Source organism: Taudactylus pleione, unplaced genomic scaffold (genome assembly GCF_031769625.1).
Source record: "Taudactylus pleione unplaced genomic scaffold, aTauple2 ptg000314l, whole genome shotgun sequence".
Classification (NCBI taxonomy): Eukaryota; Metazoa; Chordata; class Amphibia; order Anura; family Myobatrachidae; genus Taudactylus; species Taudactylus pleione.
This window is the reverse complement of record NW_028284715.1, coordinates 11,035,601-11,061,565: the sequence shown is the minus strand read 5'-3', so window position 1 is coordinate 11,061,565 and position 25,965 is coordinate 11,035,601. Positions and strand designations below refer to the sequence as shown.

Here is a 25,965-nt window from a genome sequence, read left to right as displayed (position 1 = left end):
AAGCGCAGAAGCTGCCGGCTCATCATGGAATAATGATTTGGACCTGGGGACAAAGCATAAGTACGTTAGGGGCACTTACCGCAGAACTCGAGGTGCGGATTCTTGGCACACAAGACTTGGGCCGGTGAGGTAGTAATGTTACTGTATGTGCAAACGGGTCCACATCCCTTCTGGGTCTCAGCTGACGGTTGTACCAAACTCTAAGGTCAGCGTCCACGTTATTAGCCGAGGCTGAGACCCCAGAACAAAATCTAGGTCCCCTTTAAAGAAATAAATGCAGACTTTTCATTAATGTAATCAATATTTTTCCAGGCTGTCTAGTCACAATATACTACCTCATACAGTATCAGGAAGGAGAGTTAGGGGTAAACACCTAAGAGGTATAACAACGCTTTATAACATTGACTAATTTCAGATTAGATATAAATGTGGACTGCAGAATTATACACATCTAATTACATGTAGCTTCTTACCAGTACAGGAGCAAGGCTTTCACTATACCACTCTGAGCTCTCTGTAGGTGATTTTCATTCCACTGATTTGTATCTAGAAGGCCCAGACCTAGAAGGACTTCAGCCTGGAGATAATGGTGGCTAGTTGCCACCAGATACAGTTTTTTCATCTTGTTAATATGGCTACAAATACAAAAAAAATTGTATAATTTTACACTACTGTATTATTATTTTACACAGGCAGTACTTAAATGTATCATGTTAAATAAACACTACCTGGCAGATTCAAGTAGCAGCATGTTATGTCATGCATGTTATCTCCCTGAATGTACATTACATACAATGACATGGTATAATCAGTACCATTTCCCTGCATTAGTTATAAGGCACAGTGGCCCTGATTCAGAGCCGGACGCTCTGACAGAGGGCTCGCTCTGAATCAGGGCCGTCCTTCTCTTTTTTTACAGCGGCCTCCTTGCCGCTCGCATAGCTGTGGTTGACCACCCACAGCTATAGCGAGCGGTAATGACCATCGCGACCATCGGGCTTGCGACGAGACCCTTGTGGTAGGGTCTTGTTGCCGCAAGCCCTGGAGTGCTGTCAGTGGGGCCGGCGCCAGACGGTAGGCGTTCCCATAGGAACGCCTCCGTCTGGGCAGCCATGACCCGGCACGCCCACCAAAGGGGGCGTGCTGTCACTCACCATCGACAGCACGCCCCCTTTGGTACGAGACACATAGTGACGGCTTGGCCGTCGCTATCCGGGTCTCACACATGCGCACGACGGAGCCGGGTCCGTCGTGCGCATGCGCACTGGGCCAACATCGACCCGCTTGCTAGCGCTCAGCGCTCGCGAGCGGGTCTGAATTAGGCCCAGTGATCCCTAGGGCTGCATGCATTCTCATCTAAGGTTTCTCTTGGCCAATTATATGGAACCCCTTGTAAAACACAATACACGAGCAAACCCTGAAAAGTATCAGTGTGTTTTATCAACAAATAGATCTTACTAACAGCTTTGGGGGTTCGTTTACATTTGGATGTAAGTAAATTGTATGATACGCCTCTCAGATGTAGCAGTACACGCCCACTTTACCACTGCGCTCATACAGTGGCGGAACTCCCGAAGACAATGTAGTCATTTGCCACCTGGCGCCAGCCCTGAAGGGGGCACCTGGCTCCATTGTCACCCAGCCGCTCCAGGCACTGCTGAGGAGGAGCTGCATGGAGAAGGAACGCTGCTGATCGGCGCTCCACCTCTAGTGGCGTAACTACGGAGGGCACAGGGGGTGCGGTCGCACCCCCTGCACCCTCCATTTGCCGGGCGCCAGGCTCCTTCTCTCCCCTCCGGTGCCAGCCGGAGGACGGAGCTCACTCCTGAGCTCCGGCTTCCGGGTCCCGCAGTGCACTATGGGAGTGACGTCATGATGTCACTTCCATAGTTCCGAGGAGAGGGCACCGTGGACGGATGGCAACAGGCACTGGAGCGGGGTTTAAGGTAAGTATTGTTATTTTTTTTGTATGTGTGTGCGCGCGGGGGACACTACAGGGGGCTTATTACAGGGGACATTACAGGGGGCTTACTACTGGGGGCACTACAAGGGGCTTACTACAGGGTAGGGGGCATTGCAGGGCGCTTACTACTGGGGGCATTACAGGGGGCTTACTACTGGGGGCACTACAGGGGGCTTACTACTGGGGGCTTACTACAGGGCAGGGGGCATTGCAGGGTGCTTACTACTGGGGGCATTACAGGGGGCTTACTACTGGGGGCACTACAGGGGGCTTACTACAGGGCAGGGGGCATTGCAGGGCGCTTACTACTGGGGGCATTACAGGGGGCTTACTACTGGGGGCACTACAGGGGGCTTACTACTGGGGACACTACAGGGGGCTTACTACTGGGGGCCCTACAGGGGGCTTACTACTGGGGGCTTACTACTGGGGGCACTACAGGGGGCTTACTACAGGGCAGGGGGCATTGCAGGGCGCTTACTACTGGGGGCATTACAGGGGGCTTATTACAGGGAGCTTACTACAGGCGGAATTACAGGGTGCTTACTACTGGGGGCATTACAGGGGGCTTACTACTGGGGGCACTACAGGGGGCTTACTACTGGGGGCCCTACAGGGGGCTTACTACTGGGGGCCCTACAGGGGGCTTACTACTGGGGGCACTACAGGGGGCTTACTACAGGGCAGGGGGCATTGCAGGGCGCTTACTACTGGGGGCATTACAGGGGGCTTACTTACTACTGGGGGCTTACTACTGGGGACACTACAGGGGGCTTACTACAGGCGGAATTACAGGGTGCTTACTACTGGGGGCATTACAGGGGACTTACTACTGGGGGCACTACAGAGGCTTACTACTGGGGGCCCTACAGGGGGCTTACTACTGGGGGCACTACAGGGGGCTTACTACAGGGCAGGGGGCATTGCAGGGCGCTTACTACTGGGGGCATTACAGGGGGCTTACTTACAACTGGGGCACTACAGGGGGCTTACTACTGGGGACACTACAGGGGGCTTATTACAGGGGGCTTACTACAGGCGGAATTACAGGGTGCTTACTACTGGGGGCATTATAGGGGACTTACTACTGGGGGCACTACAGGAGGCTTACTACTGGGGGCCCTACAGGGGGCTTACTAATGGGGGCCCTACAGGGGGCTTACTACAGGGGGCCCTACAGGGGGCTTACTACAGGGGGTTTACTACTGGGGGCACTACAGGGGGCTTATTACAGGGGGCTTACTACTGGGGGCACTACAGGGGCCTTACTGCTGGGGGCATCATATGGAGCATTACAGGGGCCTTACTACTGGGGGCATCATATGGGGGCACCACAGGGGCCTTACTATTGGGGGCACTACAGGGGCCTTACTACTGGGGGCACTGCATAGGGGGACCATTACTGGGGGGCACTACATAGGCGGGCACTGCATAGGGGGACCTCTACTGAGGGCACTGCATAGGGGGACCACTACTGGGGGCATTGTATAAAATGAACTGCATAGGGGGAGGCGGCAGCTATGGCTGGCATATGTGCTGGGGGGGTTGTAAATTTTAATTTGGGGGGTGGGGGGCACCAACATTTATCTTGCCTCTGGGCACCAGGGATGAAGTTACGCCACTGCACTCATAGGTGCGCTTTCACAATCTCCATGCTTTCCTTTTCAAAAGTAAGCATATATGTGTAAGGCTGATTCTGCTTGCAGCCTATGGAGGCATGTCCTGAGTCTGTCCTAATATATACAATTACACAAGTGCACAGGTCACTGAATCCCACAACAAAATCATCTCCTGAAATATCCACAGCTGCTGTGAAAATCCAGATGTTCTTATTGGCTGTGCTGTGAACATGATGATCTGATTGGCTAATATACAAGGTACTCTAGTTCACAATTGATCAGGGCCCTGATGCAGAAGTGGACACTGTAGCACAGCTACTGCGTCCGTGCACATAGTGGTTGTGCTAATATATGCAACAGCCGCAGGAGGCATCTTAAGTAAAAAGATGTCCACCGACGACTTCTGTGATCCGGTGCTGCGCTCGAAGACGCAGCACTGGAACAACTGCGCGAACATCAGACTTCTGGGTAACCCTCAGGTCATTCAGGATGTCCAATGAAATCACCCTGCCGGGGCTCTGTGTCCAAGGACGCACCCACTGGCTTCAACACGAACAGAAAACGGGGCTGACATGCTCCCTGTCACCGCCCCCCAAATTCTATCCCAATCATGCTGTGGCTTTGCGGCACTGTGACCGACGTTGCAGAAACAGATCTAGACGTGTAACATGGGGCTCCTGCGCAGATCTGCAAACATCGGAGATGTACGCAATATATCTGAATTAGGCCCCAGGCTCTGATCCTGGTCAATCTTGGCAGGTCTTTAACTGTGGGCCTGATTCAGCAAGGATCGCTATTCTGTTTATACGCACGCAACGCAGCTCTAATATCAGCGGTGACATGTAAGTATTTGCATTTGCATTGCGATCACAGCCTAACATAGGGACGCCCACTTCCCCTTACTCACATCCATATACTTTGCCAATATATTGAAACTATCAGTAACATCGAGTAACATCGGACCCATACGGACAGTTAATGCAGGTCAGACCTCACTCAGGAATTGCTTACCTCAGCGCACGTTACCAGACCTGAGGCTGCGTCTGGTATCTCAGTGGCTAATTTATGCACGACCATGCAAAGGCGTTGAAACGCACTAGCACACCTGCGGCTAGTTCACGCACGGGGCACTGCGATGCATACTCATGCGCACTACGCAACAATCGGCGTGTCAGTGTGCTTGAATGCCGTTGCATGGGCGTGCATAAATTATCCACTCCGATGCCGTACGCAGTCTGAGGCCTGATAGCGTGTGACAAGGTTAGCAATTCCTGAGTAAGGTCAGAGCTTGTGCAAGTGTGCGTGAGGCTGCGATGGTACTTGATGTTACCGATGGTTTTGCAGTCTTGCTAAGGATTACGGATGTGTGTAAGGTAAAGTGGGCGTCCTTATGTAGTACTGCGACGGCATAGCGATCGCAATGGATTAGCATACTATCGCAGTGAGGCTGCGTGCGTAATCGCTATTACAATCGCAGTTGCGATCTGTAATAAATCAGGCCCTCAGTCCACTCAGGTGCACTAATTTTAACACTGCAGGACAATCCCTCTCATTATCTTATGTATGTGTTCCACTGCCTAACTAGAGTGTAAGCTCTTCAGTGCAGAGTTTGATTTTCTGTATACTTAATTTAACCTTTTATTTTTTGGTGTATTCTAGCTTTGTAAGATGCCGTGCTAAATAAAGGAATGTAAGAACATGCCCAGGGTTAGGTTTTGGGTTTTATTATCCTGAAATCTGAAAATAAAGAACTATTATTATCTATAAAATAAGACAAACCTCTGTTTTCTTTTTACGTCCTTCACAACTTTAAACCTCTCAATGTCCATCCACAGCAACATCAGTATTTCCCCAGAGGTCCCTGCAATAAAGGCTTTAAACTTTTCAAACTCTTTCCGGCTGCGGATATGAGAATAGTCCTGATTACTATGCACAGAATCCGGAAAGTCCTGATCGCTGTCAGATTCGGAGCCGCTAATCTCTTCCTCGATGGTTCTTTCAGAGCTAATAGAAGATGTCGCCATTTTCTGTAATGTCTGGATTGTCACCTCAGACAAGTCGAAAACGTCAACTTCATCTGCACTTTTCTCCGGTATCTCCCCATTCACCTTGGAGACTGCCGATTTCATAACGCGATCAACATAATAAAAAGCAAAGTCCTCAATTGTTGGAAAGACTGGAACTTTTGGGTCTTGAGTCCTGTGTTGAATATTATTCCATGATTTTTCCTCATCTTCAACGCCAAACAATTGCTCTTGTTTCGGCTCAACATAAAGTCTTACTGGGCTCGGAGTGGGTGAAGCCGCAACAGATACCGAGTACTCGTCCTCGTCCTGAGTGTCTTGCAATGCAGTCTTGCGGTCCTTCGCTGATTTAAGAGACCATGTTTTATTTGTCAGCTGGTGTAGACTTGCGTCACAGGTATTGGAAATACTTGAGCTAGCTTTATAAATAAAAAAAACAAGCAAACAATAATTAGAGATAATTATAGCTAGCAACTATGGCGAGAAATAATTTTTTAACGTTTAATGATGTCGGACACAGAGGAGTGATTTTTTATTTAACTACACAGGCATCACTATCCTGTTAGTACAGAAGGCCTGATTCAGCAGCGATCGCAAATGCAACTACATATGCAGATTGAGCGATTGTTACTCATTGCGCAAGTGTATAAGCCGCACTGCATGTGCACTGCGATCTCACTGCGATTACATACGCACAGAGGAATCCATCAGAGTGAGTGACAAGCTGTGAATGTTTGGGAGTGGTTGGAAAACGCAGGCTTGTCTGTCCGTTTGAACGCCGTTACTTGGGCATGCATAAATTAGCCACTGCGATTGCAAATGTGTGTCGATGGTACCGATGTTTACACAGAAGAGCGACAGTGGACGAATATGAGAAAGCAGCAGTGGGCATCTTTATGTCGGCAGTGCTTTTCCAAGCATTATCATATTTTCGCAGTTGCATTCCGTGCGAATTCGCAGCTGCGAACGCAGTATCGATCGCTGCTGATTCAGGCCCAGAGTCACTGTACCGATTGAGCTGAACAGTCGTATAAGTGTAATGTGTTGGGCGTAACTGGGAGGTGGCGAACGCATGGAGATGTGCCGCCTTATGAGCGTGTTATGGGAGTGTCGCAGACGTGTCGCTGAAGTGCTTGCATAAACAGAGGCTTAATCGCTCACACAGGAGGCCACACTCAGGCAGAAAACCTGCAGCATATGGATGGTGCAAATTTTGATGGTGCAACCAACGGTGGCAACTAAGGACACACCAATCGGTATTACAGCGTCTACGTCCTTCCACATTCGGCGCATGGATGTACACAAGGGCCGGAGTTTGTAGCGGCATTGTATTTGTAGCAGACGGGCGACCGCCAATAGATGCTGCAGCATGTGACTTAGAACCAGGACCACTATGTGAAACAATTATGGACTCATAGGGGGGAATTCAATTGTTTGTAGAGCTTCGATATTTAATGGGCGTCCGTCGGAGCAATTCAATTATTTTGGGGCATCCATTAATTATCATGCTTGTTGCGCCCAAAAGTAAAGCGGCTAAACACGTCTAAAGTCCTGGTTAGGGAGCCCAAACCATGGACATTTTGCTAAGTTTTGCACACCACCTCAGGAGGCTGCGAGCAGAAATGATGGCGCCAGCGGATCTAGCGCCCGAACGGAGCAACAAATTAATTGCTCTGTCACACGGCTTTTAGCTAAGGCGCCCAAAGAAACAAGTGAATTCCCCCATAGACATAGCAGTCAGTGATTTGGCACTACCACCGGGGTCAGTGACTAAATTGGCCAGATAGTTATTACAAAGCCATGATGAGCAACTAGAATTCACTTCTAATTACCACTTGCACATCAGGTTAAACAATGAGCCCAACATTGGAAAACAATATAGAATAGGCCGCTATTTATCTACTTAGCAAAAGCATACCTGGTGAATGGGTTGGGTACGGGATCCCAGCGCTCAGAATCCTGTTGGTCAAAACCCCGCCGCTGGCATCACGACAGGGCTAGAATACCGACACTCAGTCAGTATTCTAACCCTCCCCCTCTCCCTACCCTAACCTATACTCCCCAGTGCCTGACCCCAACCCCCCCCATGTGCCTAAACCTAACCTCCGCCTCTCCGCACCCTAAACCTAACCCTCCCCCCTTAGTGCCTAACCCTAACCCTCCCCCCCTAGTGCCTAACCCTAACTTAAGCCTAACGCTAACCCTTCCCCAAACCCCGCTACTTAGCTTTGGTTCCTGGGAGCAGAGATGCCGCGCCAGGATTCTGCCAAGTGTCGGAATTCCAGCGCCGGAATTCGGAGCGCCAGAATCCCCGCGGCCGCGATACTGACCGCATCCCGTGGTAATTCTGAGCACTGTGGTTGGGATATTGACCACGTCCCCCGGTGAATGTATGTTTTTCATATTATATATGCTACTATCACTTTCTACTTAATGAACAATGATTTACAACAATCAGTGGAATTGGTATGATTTACCGCCGGACCCATGCCCGGCGGTTGGAATCCCGACAGCGGCATCCTGGCAGAGGAGGAAATCCCGAGCGTCCAAGGTAACTATTGTCTAACCTAATTTCTACCCCCTAACCCTCCCTTAGGGGTGCCTAACCCTAACCTTCCCCCCAGTGCCTAAACCTAACCCTCCCTTCCCCTAGCCTAACCGTAACCTCCCGGGGGGGGGGTGCCTAACCCTAAGTCCCCCCCGGGAGCCCTAAACCTAACCCTCGCCCCGCCCGCGGCTATTCACGCTCGGCGTCCCTTCGATCGGGATGCCGGCCGCCGGTCTCCTGGCGTCGGTAAAATGACAGGCGTCTAGATTTAGACGCCTGTCATTTAACCCTCGCTGGGATTAAGCAGTCGGGAAGCCGGCGGTCGGGAATTAGGTCCGCCGGCTTCCCGACTGCATACCCAATCAGTGATAACAATCATCAATAGAATATTATTATAAAAAGTCCATGAATGGATCAATGTGATTTTACCTCCCTAGTTAGAAATGATATCCTTTTCTTGAATATCACCCAAAAGGAATAAAAGAAACAATATGGGTGATAACATTTTGTAAAGAAAATGTGAAGTTTCACACACACATCTGACATCTGTAATAAGGACTCTCTCCAAGGTCCCTTCAAACCATGATGTAGGCTAAGCCGAGCAGTATTTCAGGAGAAAAAACTCTAAAAGTTTATCTGAGTGAAAGAGTTGGGTGTAAAACGTTAGGTTGCAGTTGTGCAAGTTGGCTCTACAGATTTTTCCACCTCTTAGCAGATCAAGGGGGCGTTTAGCTTGTGCTTGTGGTGGCTGCTGAGTGTAGAGAGCTGGGATGTGTGCTAGGTGGACCATAAATACTCCAGAGTAAGAACAGAAACTGAGAACCACCTATGAGCACTAAGGTACCTTGTGGTCTCTATACTGGTGACAGGTGCTGGCACTTACCTCCATGACTATTAGGTTCATGAAACAATGATGTGCTGCTGTTTTCTGGTCCCCAGAAGATGGGATGGGAAACGGAATTGGTGGTTGTGGTGGGGTCACTTTGCTTTGCTATTGTGAACCATTCCTTGGTCTGAGTGAAGGAAGCCTGTGAAGCACATTTACATATAACTCCATCTTGACAGATGCATACATTAGGCTTAAAAATGTTCTACTAAGACATAACAGGTCTATTGCAACACATAAAATCTAGGTATTCTACATGAAGGTTTTTAATGATTGGGCCAGAATAAAATATATCCGATACTTCAGCACAGCAGATATAAGCATTTTGTGGGCTGAGAATGTAACCTATAAGTTCACTAGAGACTAAGGGCCTGATTCAGCAAGCAACGCAAAGGATAGAGCGCACGCACCCGTCCGCTGCGAGAATATGCTAATCAGTGCATACGCACGGGAACAGCAGCACAAGATGCAGACGCCCAGCCCTATATTAAGCCGCCCATCTCCCTTTACTCAAAGCCTGATGAGTAAGGAAGATAACGTAAACATTGGTAACATCGAGAGCCATCGACTGCATTTGCATAATAGTGGTTGACCAGACTTCGCGCAGGATCTTGGCAACTTCCTGTGTGCACGGAGTCTCATCACTGCGTCCATCGCCGCACTGGTTTAATTATGGACGCCCCTAAAACGGCATCCCAACGCACAGGCCACGTCTGCATTCACCCGACCATCCCCCGTCACCACCCACAAATGGCATTTCCTGTCAATCAATATCGGAAGGGGTCTGCGTGTAGTCTGTGTACGCTTACCGGAACACACTGGCTAGTTCGCGCACGCGCAGTGCGATGCATGCGCCGTACAAAAACATCGGGCAAGTGAGTGCGTTCTCTCCTTTGCATTGCTTGCTGAATCAAGCCCTGAGATTTCACTTGTTTCTAGTAAACTCATTCACAATGAAGAGAGGGTAAAAGTCCACAAAATGGCCGCCTAGTGATTTACAGACCTGTCTTGACAATTATCAGTTCTGTTGTGATTTGATTAATATTTGGAATGTTGATCATTTCAGGGCCAACAATATTTGTATAGAACATTATTACATTTTATAGTTTCACAGGAGCATGGATCCACTGTGATGTGGTACTTTGGTGCGCCACAGAAAATGTACTGAAGTCTACTCCAACTGCAGCCACAAACGGGCGACATTAATTGAAGTTTTACCTGACCAAGCGTAACATAGAACTTTCTCATAATGTCCTCATTTTCATTCTCAGGAGTCAGGGAAGGAACAGCTTTTCTTTTGTGTGCCCAGGGCTGGTGTTGGTCTACCTGCAAACTCACTCCTGTATTGCTGGTTTTTACCTGGGACATCAGTTTAGCGAGTCTGTAAATACCAACGGAATAGTTAATATCAGTATTTAACATTACTTCTTAGAGACCTACTAACCCTATGCCAGTATTTGCTTCTAGCTTTCTCATATAGGAACCACAAAATGCAATACTACGAGTACTTTCTTTATTTGCGGAAAAGCGTCTATTTGTCTGCAAGAGCTTTACAAGCTGCTGCCCTGGTGCCAACCTTGAAACTTTGCCCGGAAACAGGATAAAGCATCTAATGTTGGGGGCTTGTTGACCTTTGACATATTATATACTGTATGCTGCACTTTATTTTTGTTACTGTTAGAATGTTTAATGTGTTATGTTGTGCAAACAACCCAATAAATAACCGTTTTCTGTATTTTAAGTGAAACATTTTGTATTGTGATATCCTTAAAAAAAGAAAAACAACTATCTAAATGTCAGGTTCTCTGGCTCTTAAATGTAAGTAACAACACATTCATTATTCTTCATACAGTACTTTTAAGCAGCCTTGTTTGATCAGCCTACTCACTTTATTGCTCTCTCTGCTGCACTTATATTTTAAAGCTGTTTGACAATGGGATATTTTTGGTAACCTTGGATACATTTGGTTATTTAAAGTTAAACTATGGCACTGTATAAAGTTTTAACAAGGTTTACAAACTTCTAAACAATTCCTGCAGTGATACTTCTACTTTCTCTGACTCAGAAAGTCAGTATCATTACGTAAATAGTAATAAATAGTAATAAATAGTGAGCGTATATAATAATAATAACACCTGAAATAACATTTAAATGAATTCATTAATCTTTACTATTGTGTTTTCCCATTTCCGGCATGCAAAAATACACTATTTAGCATTAATATAAATCAAGTACATACAACAAAAATGTAGGTGCAAAATAGCACCCTTGTAGACTCGCATCATTGACTAGACCAGAGGTTCCCGAACTTTTTTGAATCACGGCGCCCTAGAGTATCAGCATTATTTTCACGGCACCCTTAAGCCGAAAGTTTGTTATTGAGAAATTCAGAATTTTTTTTTATAAAGTAGTAAAATGAAGTAAACAATGCTTATTGACCATAAGGAATTTGATTGGTGCTGGACCACCAACCTGAGGCACCCCTGCAAGTGTCCCGAGTCACCCCAGGGTGCCACAGCGCACAGTTTGGAACCACTGGACTAGACTCACAAGATGTACAAGCCCATGAATGGATACAAAGAATTTGGGCCTGATTTTATAGGTGCACGCAGACGCAACCTCGTTGCTTGCCGCAGACGCATCTGCGACTTTATGTTAATGCCGCAACTCATTTCTTTAAAACATAGATGCCCACTTGCAGCATCTTGCATTGGTGCAAATGCGTCTCGGTGTGTTGGTGCACCAAATAAAACTTGCACCATTCCTAAAACAGGAGCAATTTCTCCGTCACAACATGGCGTCCTGTGTGAGCGGTTGTGTGTATTCAGACTCAGCTCCAACAAGCCCGCATCTGCCTATCCACTACTCCTTGTTACCTCCCAGGATTGCCCACTAAAAACCAGGCGGCTCTCCAGGCTGCAAACCAAACACAGGTGCACCGGGGTAGCAATCGTAGTGTCCCCTTGGCCTTGTTCTCTGGGCGCCGGCACCGGTTGTACAACCCTGGTTACCTCTCTGGCCACAGAGTAACTCGTGAAGCTCCTTGGTGTATGGCCAAAAAAAGGTGAAAGCTTGTCATTTTAGGCATTACATTAAGGATCGGCATCCTATGTCCATAGGTGTCCTTTTCTGTTTTTAGGATCTATATTAAATGCGGTGGAACTACGCTGAATAATGTACATGAAATATAATGTATACATTTGACTAAATATGTGCACAATGTATATATCCCAGCAGCAGTATGCAATGTTAGGACTGAAATGCTTGTTTGACTAGACAAGCTTACAGTGGGGTAAAAACGTGTTTTGTATTTAATACTACCAGGGGGGGCAAAAGTGCTGAACATCAGCGATTTTGAGAATCCGCATTAGGGCCTGGTTTAGAAGTGCACACAATTCAAATGCAATGACGATATTCACGTAGCTCAGATACTATTTGCCTCTGCACATGTGTGAATAGTCCTGGAAACCCCTACGATGCATGCAGCACACAGAGCGTACGCACAGAGAAGCTGTTGCGATCGGGAGAGGAGGTATCACATATGGGGCAGCACAGTGATGGCCGTTCCTGGGTGGTGGCTGAGAGGTGGCCTGAAGTGAACGCACGGGAGTGTCAGTGAAAGCGGCTGTGTTCCCAGACACAGAGCCGAAGCCACAGAGACCATATTCAGATAGAGACAACGCACCTGCCATAGGATCAGGGGAAGGCAGAAACTAGCATTCGCATATTATCGCAGCTGTGTCCATCTCTGAATCAGGTCCTCATCCCCGTAACTGGCAGCTGGGCGCACAGGAATCATACACAGGGGTGAGACCACTGATATCACAGCAACTGCATCAGATTCCACCAGGGCACTGTCCTAGCGATGTGGGAGGTGCTTCAGCTGTCTGTTATGGAGTGGGAGTAATTTATTTTATAACAGTGCTGAGTGAGATGCCAGAAGACAGCAGTGACCCTGGCACGGTGGTAGAGTTCTTGCTATTTTCTGTGCGATTTATTCAGAAATATGGTGCCAAGGACCCCCTTGACCTAGAGGCCCGTGTGCACTATACTCCCCTGCACCCATTATAGAGACGCCCCTGGATGTCGGGAAGACACTCAATAATGTAATTTTGGAGTTTAGTGGTAATTTAAAAAACAAGAGATATGGTAAGAACTTACCTTTGTTATCTCTGTTTCTACGAAGTCCATACGGTCCACAGGGTTGACCTTGGGGTATAGCTGGATCTGGATCCACGGGCACCATGCAGTTAAAGCTTTACTGCTCCCAGGATGCACTTGGGTCCGTCCACCTCTATACCCCGCCCCCGGCCACAGGCACCTCAGTTGGTAAGCAGCTAAGGCCGGAGGAGGAGACTAAACAGAGAGAAGGAAGACTGGAACACACAAGAAACCATACTCACAGAAATGGGAGACGGAAAACCGGTGACCAGCCACACAGCCCATTTGAAGCCAGGTGCGTCAGGGCGGGCGCCCTGTGGACCCTATGGACTTCGTAGAAACAGAGATAACAAAGGTAAGTTCTTACCATATCTCTTGTTTTCTACTTCAGGGTCCATAGGGGGTCCACAGGGTTGACCTTGGGGATGTCCCAAAGCAGTTCAACTAAGGGCGGGGACGCTCCTGTGCTGAAAGGAGTACACGGCGCCCAAAGGATGCATCCTGAGAGGCGAAGGTGTCAAACGCATAAAACCTTAAAAACGTCTGAATTGAAGACAAAGTAGCCGCCTTACACAGCTGAACAGCGGAGGCGCCACGTCTAGCAGCCCAAGAGGGACCCACAGAACGAGTGGAATGAGCCTTAACAGAGGCTGGCACAGGTAAACCCTCCTGTGTATAAGTCTCACAAATAACTGAACGAAGCCAACGGGCTAACGTTTGCTTGTTGGCAGGCCAACCCCCCTTGTGAAAACCGAAGAGGACAAACAAAGAATCCGACTTCCTAACCGAAGCAGTCCGGTCCACGTAGATTCTAAGTGCCCGGACTACATCTAAGGAAGCCTCACCAGCGGAAAGATCAGGTGACTGAAAAGCTGGCACAACAAGTTCCTGATTAATGTGGAACTTTGAGACCACTTTGGGCAAAAACTCAGGACGAGTGCGGAGCACCGCCCTGTCTTGGTGAAAAATCAGAAAAGGGGGGCGACAGGAAAGCGGCCCCAATTCTGAAACCCTCCTGGCAGAAGCAATTGCCAGGAGAAAAATGGTCTTAAACGTCAGCCACTTGAGCTCCACCGACTCAAGCGGCTCAAAAGGAGGACCCTGCAAGACCCGCAGTACCACCGCCAAGTCCCACGGAGCCACCGGAGGCACGAAGGGAGGCTGGATCCTGAGAACACCTTGGAAAAAGGTGTGAACGTCTGGCAGTGTAGCAATCCGTCGCTGAAACCACACGGACAAAGCAGACACATGAACCTTCAGAGAGGCCAGGCGTAAGCCGAGGTCCAAACCCGATTGAAGAAACTCCAAGATTCTGGAAACCCGGAACACCTGCGGATCATAGTTTCTGGATTCACACCACTGAAAATAAGTGCGCCACACCCTGTGGTAAATCCGCGCGGAAGCAGGCTTGCGTGCCCTAAGCATGGTACCAATGACCGAACTGGAGAAACCCCTAGACCTCAAGACGGCTGTCTCAAGAGCCACGCCGTCAAAGACAGCCGACCTAGATCCGGGTAAAGGCAGGGCCCTTGAGACAACAGGTCCCGACGCTGAGGAAGAAGGTACGGAGCGTCGATGGAGAGGCACCTCAGATCGGAATACCAAGGACGTCTGGGCCACGCCGGAGCCACCAGCACGAGCGTGCCGCCGTCCCGCTTGAATTTCCGCAGAACCCGAGGAAGCAGGGATATCGGAGGAAACAGATACGCCAGGTGAAACGTCCATTTCACCGACAGAGCGTCTACCAGACAGGCGCCTGCCTCTCTTGTCCTTGACCCGTAAACAGGCAACTTGTGATTGTGACGGGAGGCCATCAAGTCCAGCTCCGGCAGCCCCCACCTGTCCACGAGTAGCTGAAACACCTCTGGGTGAAGCGACCATTCCCCGGGATGCACATCGTGACGGCTGAGGAAGTCCGCCTCCCAATTGAGGACTCCGGGAATGAAGACTGCCGAGATCGCTGGAACGTGACACTCAGCCCAAGCAAGAATGCGAGACACCTCCGACATTGCTGCCCGACTGCGAGTTCCCCCTTGGTGGTTGATGTACGCCACCGTGGTGGCGTTGTCGGACTGCACCTGAACCGCCCTTCCATGAAGAGCGGGGCCGTAGACTGCAGGGCCCTGTACACAGCCCGCAGTTCCAGGATGTTGATGGGGAGAAGTGCTTCTTCCGCGGACCAACGACCCTGAAGCGATAATGAGCCGGTCACTGCCCCCCAACCCCGGAGACTGGCATCCGTCGTGAGCAGGACCCAGTCCGGGATCCAAAAGGGGCGCCCCTCGACCAGATGCGCCGTCTGAAGCCACCAAGCCAAAGACTGCCGAACCTCCGGGGACAACACCAGCATCTGAGAGTGGATCCGGTGAGGTAACCCGTTCCATTCCGATAGAATCAGCCCCTGCAGGGGCCGGGAATGGAACTGGGCAAATTCCACCATGTCGAATGTCGACACCATGGACCGCAGAACTCTCATAGCTGAATGGACCGACAGGCAGCAACTGCTCAGGCAACTGTGTATCCGCAGCTGCAGGGAGGAGACCTTCTCCGGAGTCAGGAAAATCCTTTGCTGACGAGAATCCAGCAGGGCTCCCAAATGAACCATCCGCTGTGATGGAATCAGGGAGGACTTCTTCCAGTTTATCAACCACCCGTGTGCTTGAAGACAAGCAATGGTCAGGTGGAGATGTCGAAGAAGCACCTCCGGGGAGCTCGCCAGTAGCAGAAGATCGTCCAGGTACGGCAACAGACGTAGACCCTGACCCCGAAGGTGGGCAGCCATAACTGCCATCACCTTGGTGAACACCCTCGGAGCCGTGGAAAGGCCAAAAGGCAACGCCCGAAATTGGTAGTGATGGTTCAGGATAGCAAACCTCAGATACCGCTGATGTGCCGGTGCTATGGGCACATGGAGATAGGCGTCCTGGATATCGAGGGAGACCATATAATCCCCGGGTTCCATCGCCAGAATGATGGAACGGAACGTTTCCATCCTGAACCTGGGAACTCTGAGGTATCTGTTCAGAGACTTCAAATTCAGGATAGGGCGATGAGAACCATTGGGTTTCTGTACCAGAAACAGAGTAGAATAGTACCCCGTCCCGCGCTGAGACTGCGGAACGGGAACAATGACCCCTGCTTGTAGCAAGGATTCTATAGCTACCTGAATCTGACCAGCTTTGGTCTTGTCCAGAGAAGGACTCGTACAGAAAAACTGGTGGGGCGGCCTGAACCGAAAAGACAGGGCGTACCCCTGAGAGACTACTTCTCGAACCCAGGCATCCGTGGTGGTATTGTGCCAACACTGGGCGAATTGGAGAAGTCGGCCTCCCACTCTGGGGTCCCCCAGAGAAAGGCCCGTCCCATCAGGCAGCAGGCTTATCCTCCTGCTTGGAAGAAGGGCGCCGAGCACTCCATGCCTGCTTCTTGGGCTTGGGTGCGGCCTTGGTCGCCGAATGTCTCGGGAAGGACTGGCCCTTGGCCTTACCCTGAACCCGAAAGGACCGAAAGGCAGAGCTCCTCACTTTAGCCGGCGCAGAGGCCGAAGGGAGGAAAGCCGACTTGGACTTAGCCAAAGTATCCACTATTTTGTCCAAATCCGGACCAAATAGTAAATCACCATTAAAAGGCAAGGCCTCAAGACCCTTTTTTGAATCTGCATCAGCCCTCCAGGACCTCAGCCACAGGGAGCGCCGAGCAGACACCGCTCCAGCCGACACCCTAGAAGTGAGCAGGCTGGCATCCAAAGACGCTGCCCCAATATAGGAAGCTGCATCCCGCATCTGTCCCACTAACGCTCTCTGGATATCCGGAGCCTCATCAGGAAAGGTATCCTCCAAGGCATTGGCCCATGCCTCAATGGCTTTAGCCACCCAGGAGATAGCCATGGACGGGCGAGCCACCGCCCCGGAAAGAGAATAAATGGACTTTAAACAAGTCTCCACCTTCCTGTCCGTGGGATCCTTCAAAGAGGAGATAGACGGCAATGGCAGCGTCGCGCTTTCGATCAAGCGGGTAACGTGGGAATCCACCGCCGGCGGAGTCTCCCATTTCCTGCAATGAGCTTCAGGAAAAGGATAGTTCGCCGCCAACCTCTTCTGTGGATGGAACCTCTTACTGGGTAATTGCCAGGCCGCCGCCATATGATCCGATAATTGATCAGACAGGGGGAACACAGTTGAAGTCACCTTGGCCTTTTTAAAATTAGGAAACTTCGACCTAGGAGCCGGCGCATCATCCTCAACATGTAGGATAGCCCGCACCGCCCTAACTAAGGCTGGAACATTAATGGAGGACTTAGCTTCCACCTCCTGCCCCATGACATCAGAGTCAGAGTCCTCATGGATTTCTCCATCATCTGAGGACACTTCCGAGTCCGACAACTGCGCAGCTAGTGAACTCACAACCGGACGTTTAGACGCCCTTGGTGGCACATCACCTTGCAACATGGACTGAAACGCCGAGGATGAAGCCGCCAGACTCTGTACGGAGCTGGAGAGAACATCCACCCAAGGCGGAGGAGCCGTCGGAGCAAAACTCTGCAAAGGCATTACAGACTGACGCGTCACTGGGGAAGACTGCACATACACAGGCAGTCCCGAGTAAGGACCCACAGTCTGGGCCCCGGGGGGAGACCGCAACATTTGTGGAACACCCGGGGAATGGGGGATGGTGGGCTGCGGCAACGCCCTAGAAGGGACCGCTGATGGGACCGATAACCGGTCCGCAATAGACGCCAGCACCTGTGAAAACATCGCCCAAGGAGGGTCCTGTGATACAGGGGGGTTGGAGGGGCCCGGTACCAGCTGGCACCGCCCGCACAGACCATCCTGAGATAAGTCCTCCCCATCAACTCCAGCAGCACAGCGTCTGCAGGAAAATAGCACAGGAGCCACAGAGCGCTCAGTCTCCTCATCAGACATGATACCGTAAATCACAAGAAATAGGTATCACCAGAGGAATTACGGTTTTAACACCCGCGCACTCACCAGTATGCGACACAACAGCCCAGATATGGTACTGTGTAGCACACAACAGTATGTGACTGACCCCACAAATACGTGTTTTATATAAGTGAGGGTCTCAGAAAAATGCCCTTCCCCCACACACCTGCCGGGCCGTAGGAGAAGGAAAGGGATAGTTATAAGCTGACAGCAAGGAGAGTAAGTCACAAACAGGCAGCACTAGCAATAGTCACATACAATGCAGAAAAGTTAGTACTCACTGCACCTTCCACTACAATCAACCGCCCAGATTCAGTGTCTGGGAGGGCTATAGCGCTGTGTACACTGTCCTTTAGCAGGGGAGAGGTACACAGGGGGACCGGTCCACTTGATACCGCCTGGGAGTCTGCGATGTGCCAGTAAAGATGGCCGCCGGAGACCTCAGAGGAAGAGTGGCCGTAAGATAAGAGCAGCTCAGCGACGCCAGACTGCTTGTTGAAAGGCGCGCTGAGCTGAGGGGAGGAGCCGCTAGACAGGGAAGGCTGCCTCCCCTGGCTAGCAATTAACCCCCGGGTTGCCGGTCCCGCTACCAGCCTGTTACCCTGGTGGTCTAGCGGACACGCGGGGCATTCCTCAATTGAGGGGGAGCCCGCCGCCGCCGCTAGCGCCTCCGGTCTGTCCCCAGAGACCGGAGGCTTCTGACTGCATACAAAGTATCCGCGGGCCGCCGCACGCGGCGACCTGCAGCTTACCTGATCCCCGTCGCGTCCGGCAGCAGTCAAGGGAGTCCCCAGAGCCCGGCTAGTACAGGCTCTGGGGTCCCGCCGCGATCCCCAGAGCTGTACTGGCGTCGCGGCGCCAGCGGGGAGAAGGAGCGGCAGCGTGGACATCCTAAAGGACAGTCTGATGCTGCCGCTCTAAAAGTGTAAAAAAAGTAGAAAAAAATAAAAAATGTATCTTTTAAAATAAAGCTTAGGGGCTGCTCCTGCAGCCCCACTGCGACAGGTTGACCCGACTCCGGCCGGGCACCAACTAAAACTGAGGTGCCTGTGGCCGGGGGTGGGGTATAGAGGAGGACGGACCCAAGTGCATCCTGGGAGCAGTAAAGCTTTAACTGCGTGGTGCCCGTGGATCCAGATCCAGCTATACCCCAAGGTCAACCCTGTGGACCCCCTATGGACCCTGAAGTAGAAATGTATATTTTAGGTGTTTATTACAATAAACATCTTAAATGAAGTCATTTCTGGAAATAAGAGGAAAACACTAATACACAAATGTATTTACCTGTATTCAAAATAGCAATCACTCTGCAGAAAGGCAGGAAGTCTTTCCTTCTTAATCCACTGAGCTCCTTGCTCCCGATTCAAACACTGAAGAACAAAAAATCAGTGACACCATGCTTGTTATATTTAGCATTTTTAAGATGCATTTTTAGAAAGGATTTTGAACCACCCATGTGCCATGTCAGAGATTATATACTAATGATTTCCTGTTATTATTACTATTACAATGTAAACCAATGGATTACAAAGTGCTGCAGATCTAGAATACAGAGATCTCATAGCAGATATATAAAATGCCGCACTGCCTGCAGTAACCATGGAAGGGATGTGATATGGGGTTACTAGTAACCACCTAAAGAGCAAAATAATATAAAATATATTAAGTGTTTATTAAAATATAACATGCATTATATATTACCAATTCACTTGAACCATATAACAAATATACACACACACATTACATATATATATGCAGTCAGAGAATGGCAGCTGTGTGAGGAGTATGGTTCCTGGGATTTGCAAGCTCTAACTCTTCGGTACAGTTTTCCAGTGGTTGCGCACTATTAGCGGCATCAGGCCATAACGGGATTAATCTTCTGTGTAAAGTTAAAAGTCAATTCATTAAGAGTGGCCAAATCTCCTTTTTTGAATGTAGCAATGTAGTTGGGTTTTTGGTGCTTATAAAACTGATAAAGAGAGAGGTACTGTCGAGGTACTGTCGACATAGAAATGTCGACATTTATGATGGTCAAAATGTCAACACCTGGAAGACATGTCGACATTGGCAAAATGTGCACATAGCAAAAATGTTGGCATGACCATTAGGGTTAGGCTTAGGTTTAAGGTTGGGGGTAACAGATAGGTTTAGGGGTTATGGTTACCGTTAGGGTTACGCTTACCTTAAAAAGTCATTGTTGACATTATGACTTGAATGTCAACATAGCACATGTCGGAATGATGACTGTCGATATCATATATAAAAAGTTAAAACCACTTATCTTACTGTAAAGCTAGATTTAAAAAAAAGTGAGCATTATATGTAATAATGGGAAAAGTCACCATAGAAGCACAGCTTACCACAATACTATAATTGTTGTCAATCTTTAAGTTGTCGCAGGATTTTTTGGCTGCCGGTCTGGTGACCCTTCTGGTTGCGCTGTAGATGGGGTCTGAAGGCTGATGCTCACGTAAAACTTTTTTAATCTTCTGTTCTAGCTGGTCTGGGAAAGCACTGACCACTTCAAAAATCCCATATACTTTATTGAATTTAATTGCTTCAGGGAACGTCTGCAGAAAAAAAAAAACATTAACATTTTTTTTTATATTTATACCTGTTGCACTAACTGTAATTTCCACTGTATTTCCTTATATATGAAATCATATTTTTTTGTTAAGCACTTTACTGGCAGGAAGTGTTAAACTTAAAGGGGCTGATTCAATGAGCTGCGGCTAATTGTCAGCACTGCGCTATTCAATCAAGTGCTACTTAACGCGCAGGGAAACCCATAGATTCCAGCAGTTAACGCAGAATCTATGGTTTAACGTGCGCTACCCACGGGTTTCCCATGCGAAGAAACTGATTAATAATTGAATCACTCTGGGCGTTAAACCCGGAGCTTTACCCGCACAGTATCCACCGCGGATAATTGAATTTGCCCAAAAAATCTACTTAATAAATAGCACTATAAACAGTGATCAAAATAGCCGAGGTGCAGAACAAAATCCTACTTGGTGATGCTGCAATCTGTGCAGGTGGCAGCGATTGTGGAAGGGTAGAACTTTGGAACAAATGATAGAAGGATTCAACTAGTTTTGCAGAGCTGTGCAACAATGAGATTTCATTTTGCGTATCCAGATTTATTTATTTATTACCAGTTATTTATATTGTGCACACATATTCCGCAGCGCTTTACAAAGAATATTTGCCCATTCACATCAGTCCCTGCCCCAGTGGAGCTTACAATCTATATTCCCTACCACATGCTCACACACATACACACTATGGTCAATTAAGTGGGGAGCCATTTAACCTACCAGTATATTTTTGGAGTGTGGGGGGAAACCGGAGTACCCAGAGGAAACCCACGCAAGCACAGGGAGAATATACAAACTCCACACAGTTAGGGCCGTAGTGGGAATCGAACCCATGACCTCAGTGCTGTGAGGCAGATAACTACAAAATGTCCATTTAAAAAAAGGATGTGAAGTGAGCACACAGCGTTCTACATTTGAGATGCGTGCTTGATGCCATTCAATGTCATGTTCAATGAAACCATTGTAAGGGTAAACCAAACAGTATTTTAGAAGAATATAATGAACTTGTATCTAATATGAGGTGGGTCTAATATAGTAGGAGGTGGGACGACAAATGTGATGCTTACACCACAAACCTATGTGCACTTCAAGTTTGTGGAGGTGTCAATGAAGCATACAGCACATGTGCACCTTAAAGTATCAAGGCGATTTACAGCGCACATCCAAGAGGTTTTGCAGACAAGGTCCAGTGGTGGCCGCCCAATATTCACAAGAAGGCAGAAAGTCCATTCACTAGGAACTGATGACGTTAACGAGGCACAACGGAGATCCACTCAGTTACAAGTCCTGTGTTACTCCCTCTTGTGGAATGCTCTTACCTGACAAACACCACTTGCACAGATGCAGGAGCGCCATTTTCTGAGCCCTACAGTGACTTCAGGAGAGTGACATCACCAAGCAACATGTAATCAGCTGACAGCAGGGTGCACAGTATAGGTTGTGACTCATTGGACACGTACCACAGCAATCTAATCAGGTGCCGCTTACAAAGTTCTCGTTAATGACATCTGAATGTAGCTCCAGCCACTGCAGGGCTCCAGCTTCTGTTAAGTGTTTATAATGGAAGGCAAGCGGGGACCTGTGCAATTCTACACAGCAGTAGACTCGCTAGGAGGAGATACAGTACTATAACTGTTATAACACCTTCACGTTCTTCATTAAAGGTGCTGAAAAAAGTTTTCTTAATTTCCAAATCTTAGATTCCCATTTTAATGACTCAGTGAATAGGGTCTGTTATTACAACATCACCATAGGCTGTAACGTGCTATTTCTATATGCATAGTAAATACATACTTACTGGTAGATTGAGAAATTCATTAAAGTAGTCTACAAGCAAGTCATCTGTTACTAGGAAATCCTCCTGTGCAAATAAAATAGAACAGAGAAGGTGATGAAATCCTAGCTGCAGTGTTTGTTGTCAGGACTGATTACAGAACACAGCAAATGCTCAGAGGCACCTTTGCAAACAGGATCATTCATACTATAATGCCCCACACACTTTGTGACCTGTCTCTGAGTTCAGGTTCCTCACGGCAGACTCAGCAGTGATCTCTATTTCCGCTTGGTCATACCTCAGCAAATCAAACCCAGTTTTGGTTTTGGTCCATCCATTTACATGTGATGGAAAATTACATGTTCTGGTGTGAGGGAATGGGCATATACACAGTACCCTAACATGGTGTATCTTCCTGCACCCCCATATGGGAGAGCAATGTAAAATGCGCAATGTAGGGTGTCATTGCCGGCGTTCATATGCCGTCCCAACGACGCATCTTCTGCATCGCACCTGCACCACATTTATTTAAATTGTCCGCTGTGAGTTTACAAATGGTTGTGTGCATTGATATTAATCTTGCAAACTTGGAAACCAAAACTATGCTTCCAAAATAAGAAACACAACAGTAAAGGTTACGGTGCGCAGCAGATAAAAGGTCATTGATGCAATTTACAAAGAGCTGCTTCAATGTTATTGGGCCTCGACAATACAAACTATAGGCATATGGCTGTTTCAGTTCCATTCCCCCTGTTCTCCCAGGTTACCTTCTCTGTGTTGCCTTTTCTCCTGCCATTGTAGCTCTCAATGGGTCCAGCCCTCTGCATAGTATCAATATATAATATACAATGCTCTCTCTTTATACCGTAGCTTAAAATACAGCACAAAACTGACATTACAGAGAGTCTACACAGGCCGTGACCCCCTCCTCTCTCTATCACACAGAGGGAGACATTAGCTCAGAGTAGGCATATCAGTCTCAGGACATGCCATTCTCAATTATCATATGCATACATTTTTCCTCTGGCAACCATTCATTTGAATACTGGCAGGTATGGAGTGCCCACCTTTAGCAAGGTAATATATAGATGGGATAGACCTAGCATCAAAGGAGAGGAGTACCCGGCAAGCCACCTGGAACATTGTAAGTATGGAAGCAGGAGTGGGACTGACAGGTGTGGCGGGAGGGGGGAGGCGGTGCGGGACAGAGTGGAGTCGGGGGTCCAGAGCAGCGGGGGGGGGGGGGAGGGGGAGGGGAGCAGCATTGGGAAGAAGGGCCAGATGGAGAGGGATGGTCTAGCTCAGGGGTCAGGGAACTGTTTTACCTTTTACCCCAAAATGTATTTTGATATGCCGACGTTACCCCCTTGATTTGAAAGGAAGGAAATCATATAGTAGTACCGCCATATAATGCCCCTGTAGCAGTGCCCCCATAGTTATGCCCCTGTAGTAGTGCCCCCATATAATGCCCCTGTAGCAGTCCCCCCATATAATGCCCCTGTAGTGCCGCTTGTACAAAAAAAAAAACACTTATATCAATCGCCGCTCCTGCATCTGCCGCCATCCTGTCCGCCCGGCTGCTCCTCGGAACCATGGGAGAGACGTCATGACGTGCGCATGGAGAGAGCTGGAAGCTGGAGTTCAGAAGAGAACTAAAGCCTCCGGCTAACGCGGCGCTGCAGGGAAGGAGTAATAACATCTCAGCGGGCGTCTGGCTTAGAGCCTCCCCGCGGCACAGCCGGGCATGCATATGAATCATTCTATATTATAGAATGATTCATATGCATGCCCGGATGTCCGTCCATTACCCCCAGGAATTTCATTTTTACCCCATGTGGGGTAATTTACCCCTGTTCCCTGACCATTGGTCTAGCTCAACTGTTTAGTTATACTTACAAATACATCTTCTGTTATATTGGGCGGCTCTGGAAAACGAAGAACAGTGCACAAGATTATAATATCATACTATTCAATTGTATTATCCACAAAGTCATCAGTTTATGAGGGTAAAAAAACAAGTTCAATCCACATAATTGTATGGTAAAATGTAAAAATATTTTTGTTAAGAAAATGATGGCAGTTTGGGAATAGACTGTATAATTATTGCCCTCTTATCCTTATTGTATTTTCTTACATGTGTTAAGAAAGTGGTTTTGATTTTGTATTATTTTTCATATGGTATGTCATCTTGTAATGCATAGGGGATAACGCAAAGTTATACCGAATTAAGGTAAGCCGGGCGCCAGGCGCGGACAGCCGCGGTTAGGTTTTAGGGCTCCTGGGGGGACTTAGGGCTAGGCACCCCCCCGGGAGGGTTAGGTTTAGGCTAGGGGAAGGGGGGTTAGGGTTAGGCACCCCCGGTGGGAGGTTAGTGTTAGGCACTCCTTCGGGAGACTTAGGTTTAAGCTGCGGGAAAGGGGGGGGTTAGGTTTAGGCATTTAGAGGGGGGTTAGGGTTAGGCACTGGGGGGGGAGGTTAGGGTCTATTGCAATAATACAACCAGCACATGATCCAACTACCTAATGAAAATGGCTTTTGTGGATCTACATGGTAAAGCATGGCTTGGACTTGTAGTTCCACAGCAGAGCGGCACAAGTTTTCTACCTCTCCCCAAAATGTTGGGATCTTAACACATATACCATAACAACTTTAGATGCCAGGCTCAGGCTGGTACAGTACAAGAACTAGATAATAACTGTCACTAAGTACACCCATGCAGAGAGTTCACCCATGCAGAGATTGCAGGAGAACCACTATCATGCAGAAGGGTCTACATAGCAATATGTGCTATTCTTTTAGCCTTGAAATTATTTGTGGCTACCACTGCTCATCAAAAATCCAGGGGCATCCCCTGCGGGTAAATAAACTGAATGTGATTTATTGTTCCATTTGTACTGCAATGATTATATATTTTATCTAGTGTGAGAACATGTAAAAAATAGTAATTAATCTGGAAAATAAGGATGTCATGCATTCATTTATAATTAGTGAGCTCAGGGTTGCTCACTATTGTTTCACTTGCCATGCATCTTTCCTTTATGGAGGTATATACTGTCTAGCTATCACATTGATGTAACACTGGCAGTTGCATACACCATTAGAAGTTTACTGCAGCCGGGGCACTGAGCCCCCCTCCTACCAGTTGTCAGCATCTTCTGCCCCATGGTGATGATTGGAAGTGGGGGACCTCAGTCGTCGGGCAGCATGGCTCGGGGGGGACCCTGGGGGTGACTGCAGCTCTGGCTGGATGGTGGGGTGGCTGTGCCGGAGCTGCCTGCTCTCCCTGGGCGTGTGTGTGGCTGCAGGTTGCTATGGAGCCGCCCGACATTGTGCTGTATAGTGAGACTCAGCTTCCCTCCAACACCCACAGGCTCCCTGACAGCATGGTATAGGCAGCGTGCAGGCTGTGGCCCGGCCCTCTGTAAGCTGCTGCTGCTGGGGACTACAGCT

The 25,965-nt window shown here is 48.6% G+C and overlaps 1 protein-coding gene across 4 annotated transcripts in view; it reads right to left on the bottom strand.

Annotated features, from left to right (window-relative positions):
• The window catches only part of RGS22 (regulator of G protein signaling 22), a 142,503-nt gene extending 116,740 nt beyond the window's left edge, over positions 1–25,763 (bottom strand). For all 4 annotated transcript variants that reach the window (XR_015869380.1, XM_088442686.1, XM_088442688.1 and 1 more), the window contains exons 1-10: positions 25,655–25,763; positions 24,412–24,440; positions 22,540–22,602; positions 20,505–20,714; positions 19,429–19,514; positions 10,259–10,421; positions 9,038–9,182; positions 5,362–6,025; positions 474–635; positions 80–260 (exon numbers count right to left, since the gene is read on the bottom strand). Coding sequence is in view for 3 of the 4 variants with exons in the window: in XM_088442686.1 (XP_088298812.1) it covers positions 80–260; positions 474–635; positions 5,362–6,025; positions 9,038–9,182; positions 10,259–10,421; positions 19,429–19,514; positions 20,505–20,714; positions 22,540–22,602; positions 24,412–24,440; positions 25,655–25,679 (1,728 nt within the window). In the remaining variant the exon portion in view is untranslated. The remainder of the gene's footprint in view (positions 1–79; positions 261–473; positions 636–5,361; positions 6,026–9,037; positions 9,183–10,258; positions 10,422–19,428; positions 19,515–20,504; positions 20,715–22,539; positions 22,603–24,411; positions 24,441–25,654) is intronic.
• Positions 25,764–25,965: the final 202 nt, after the last annotated feature.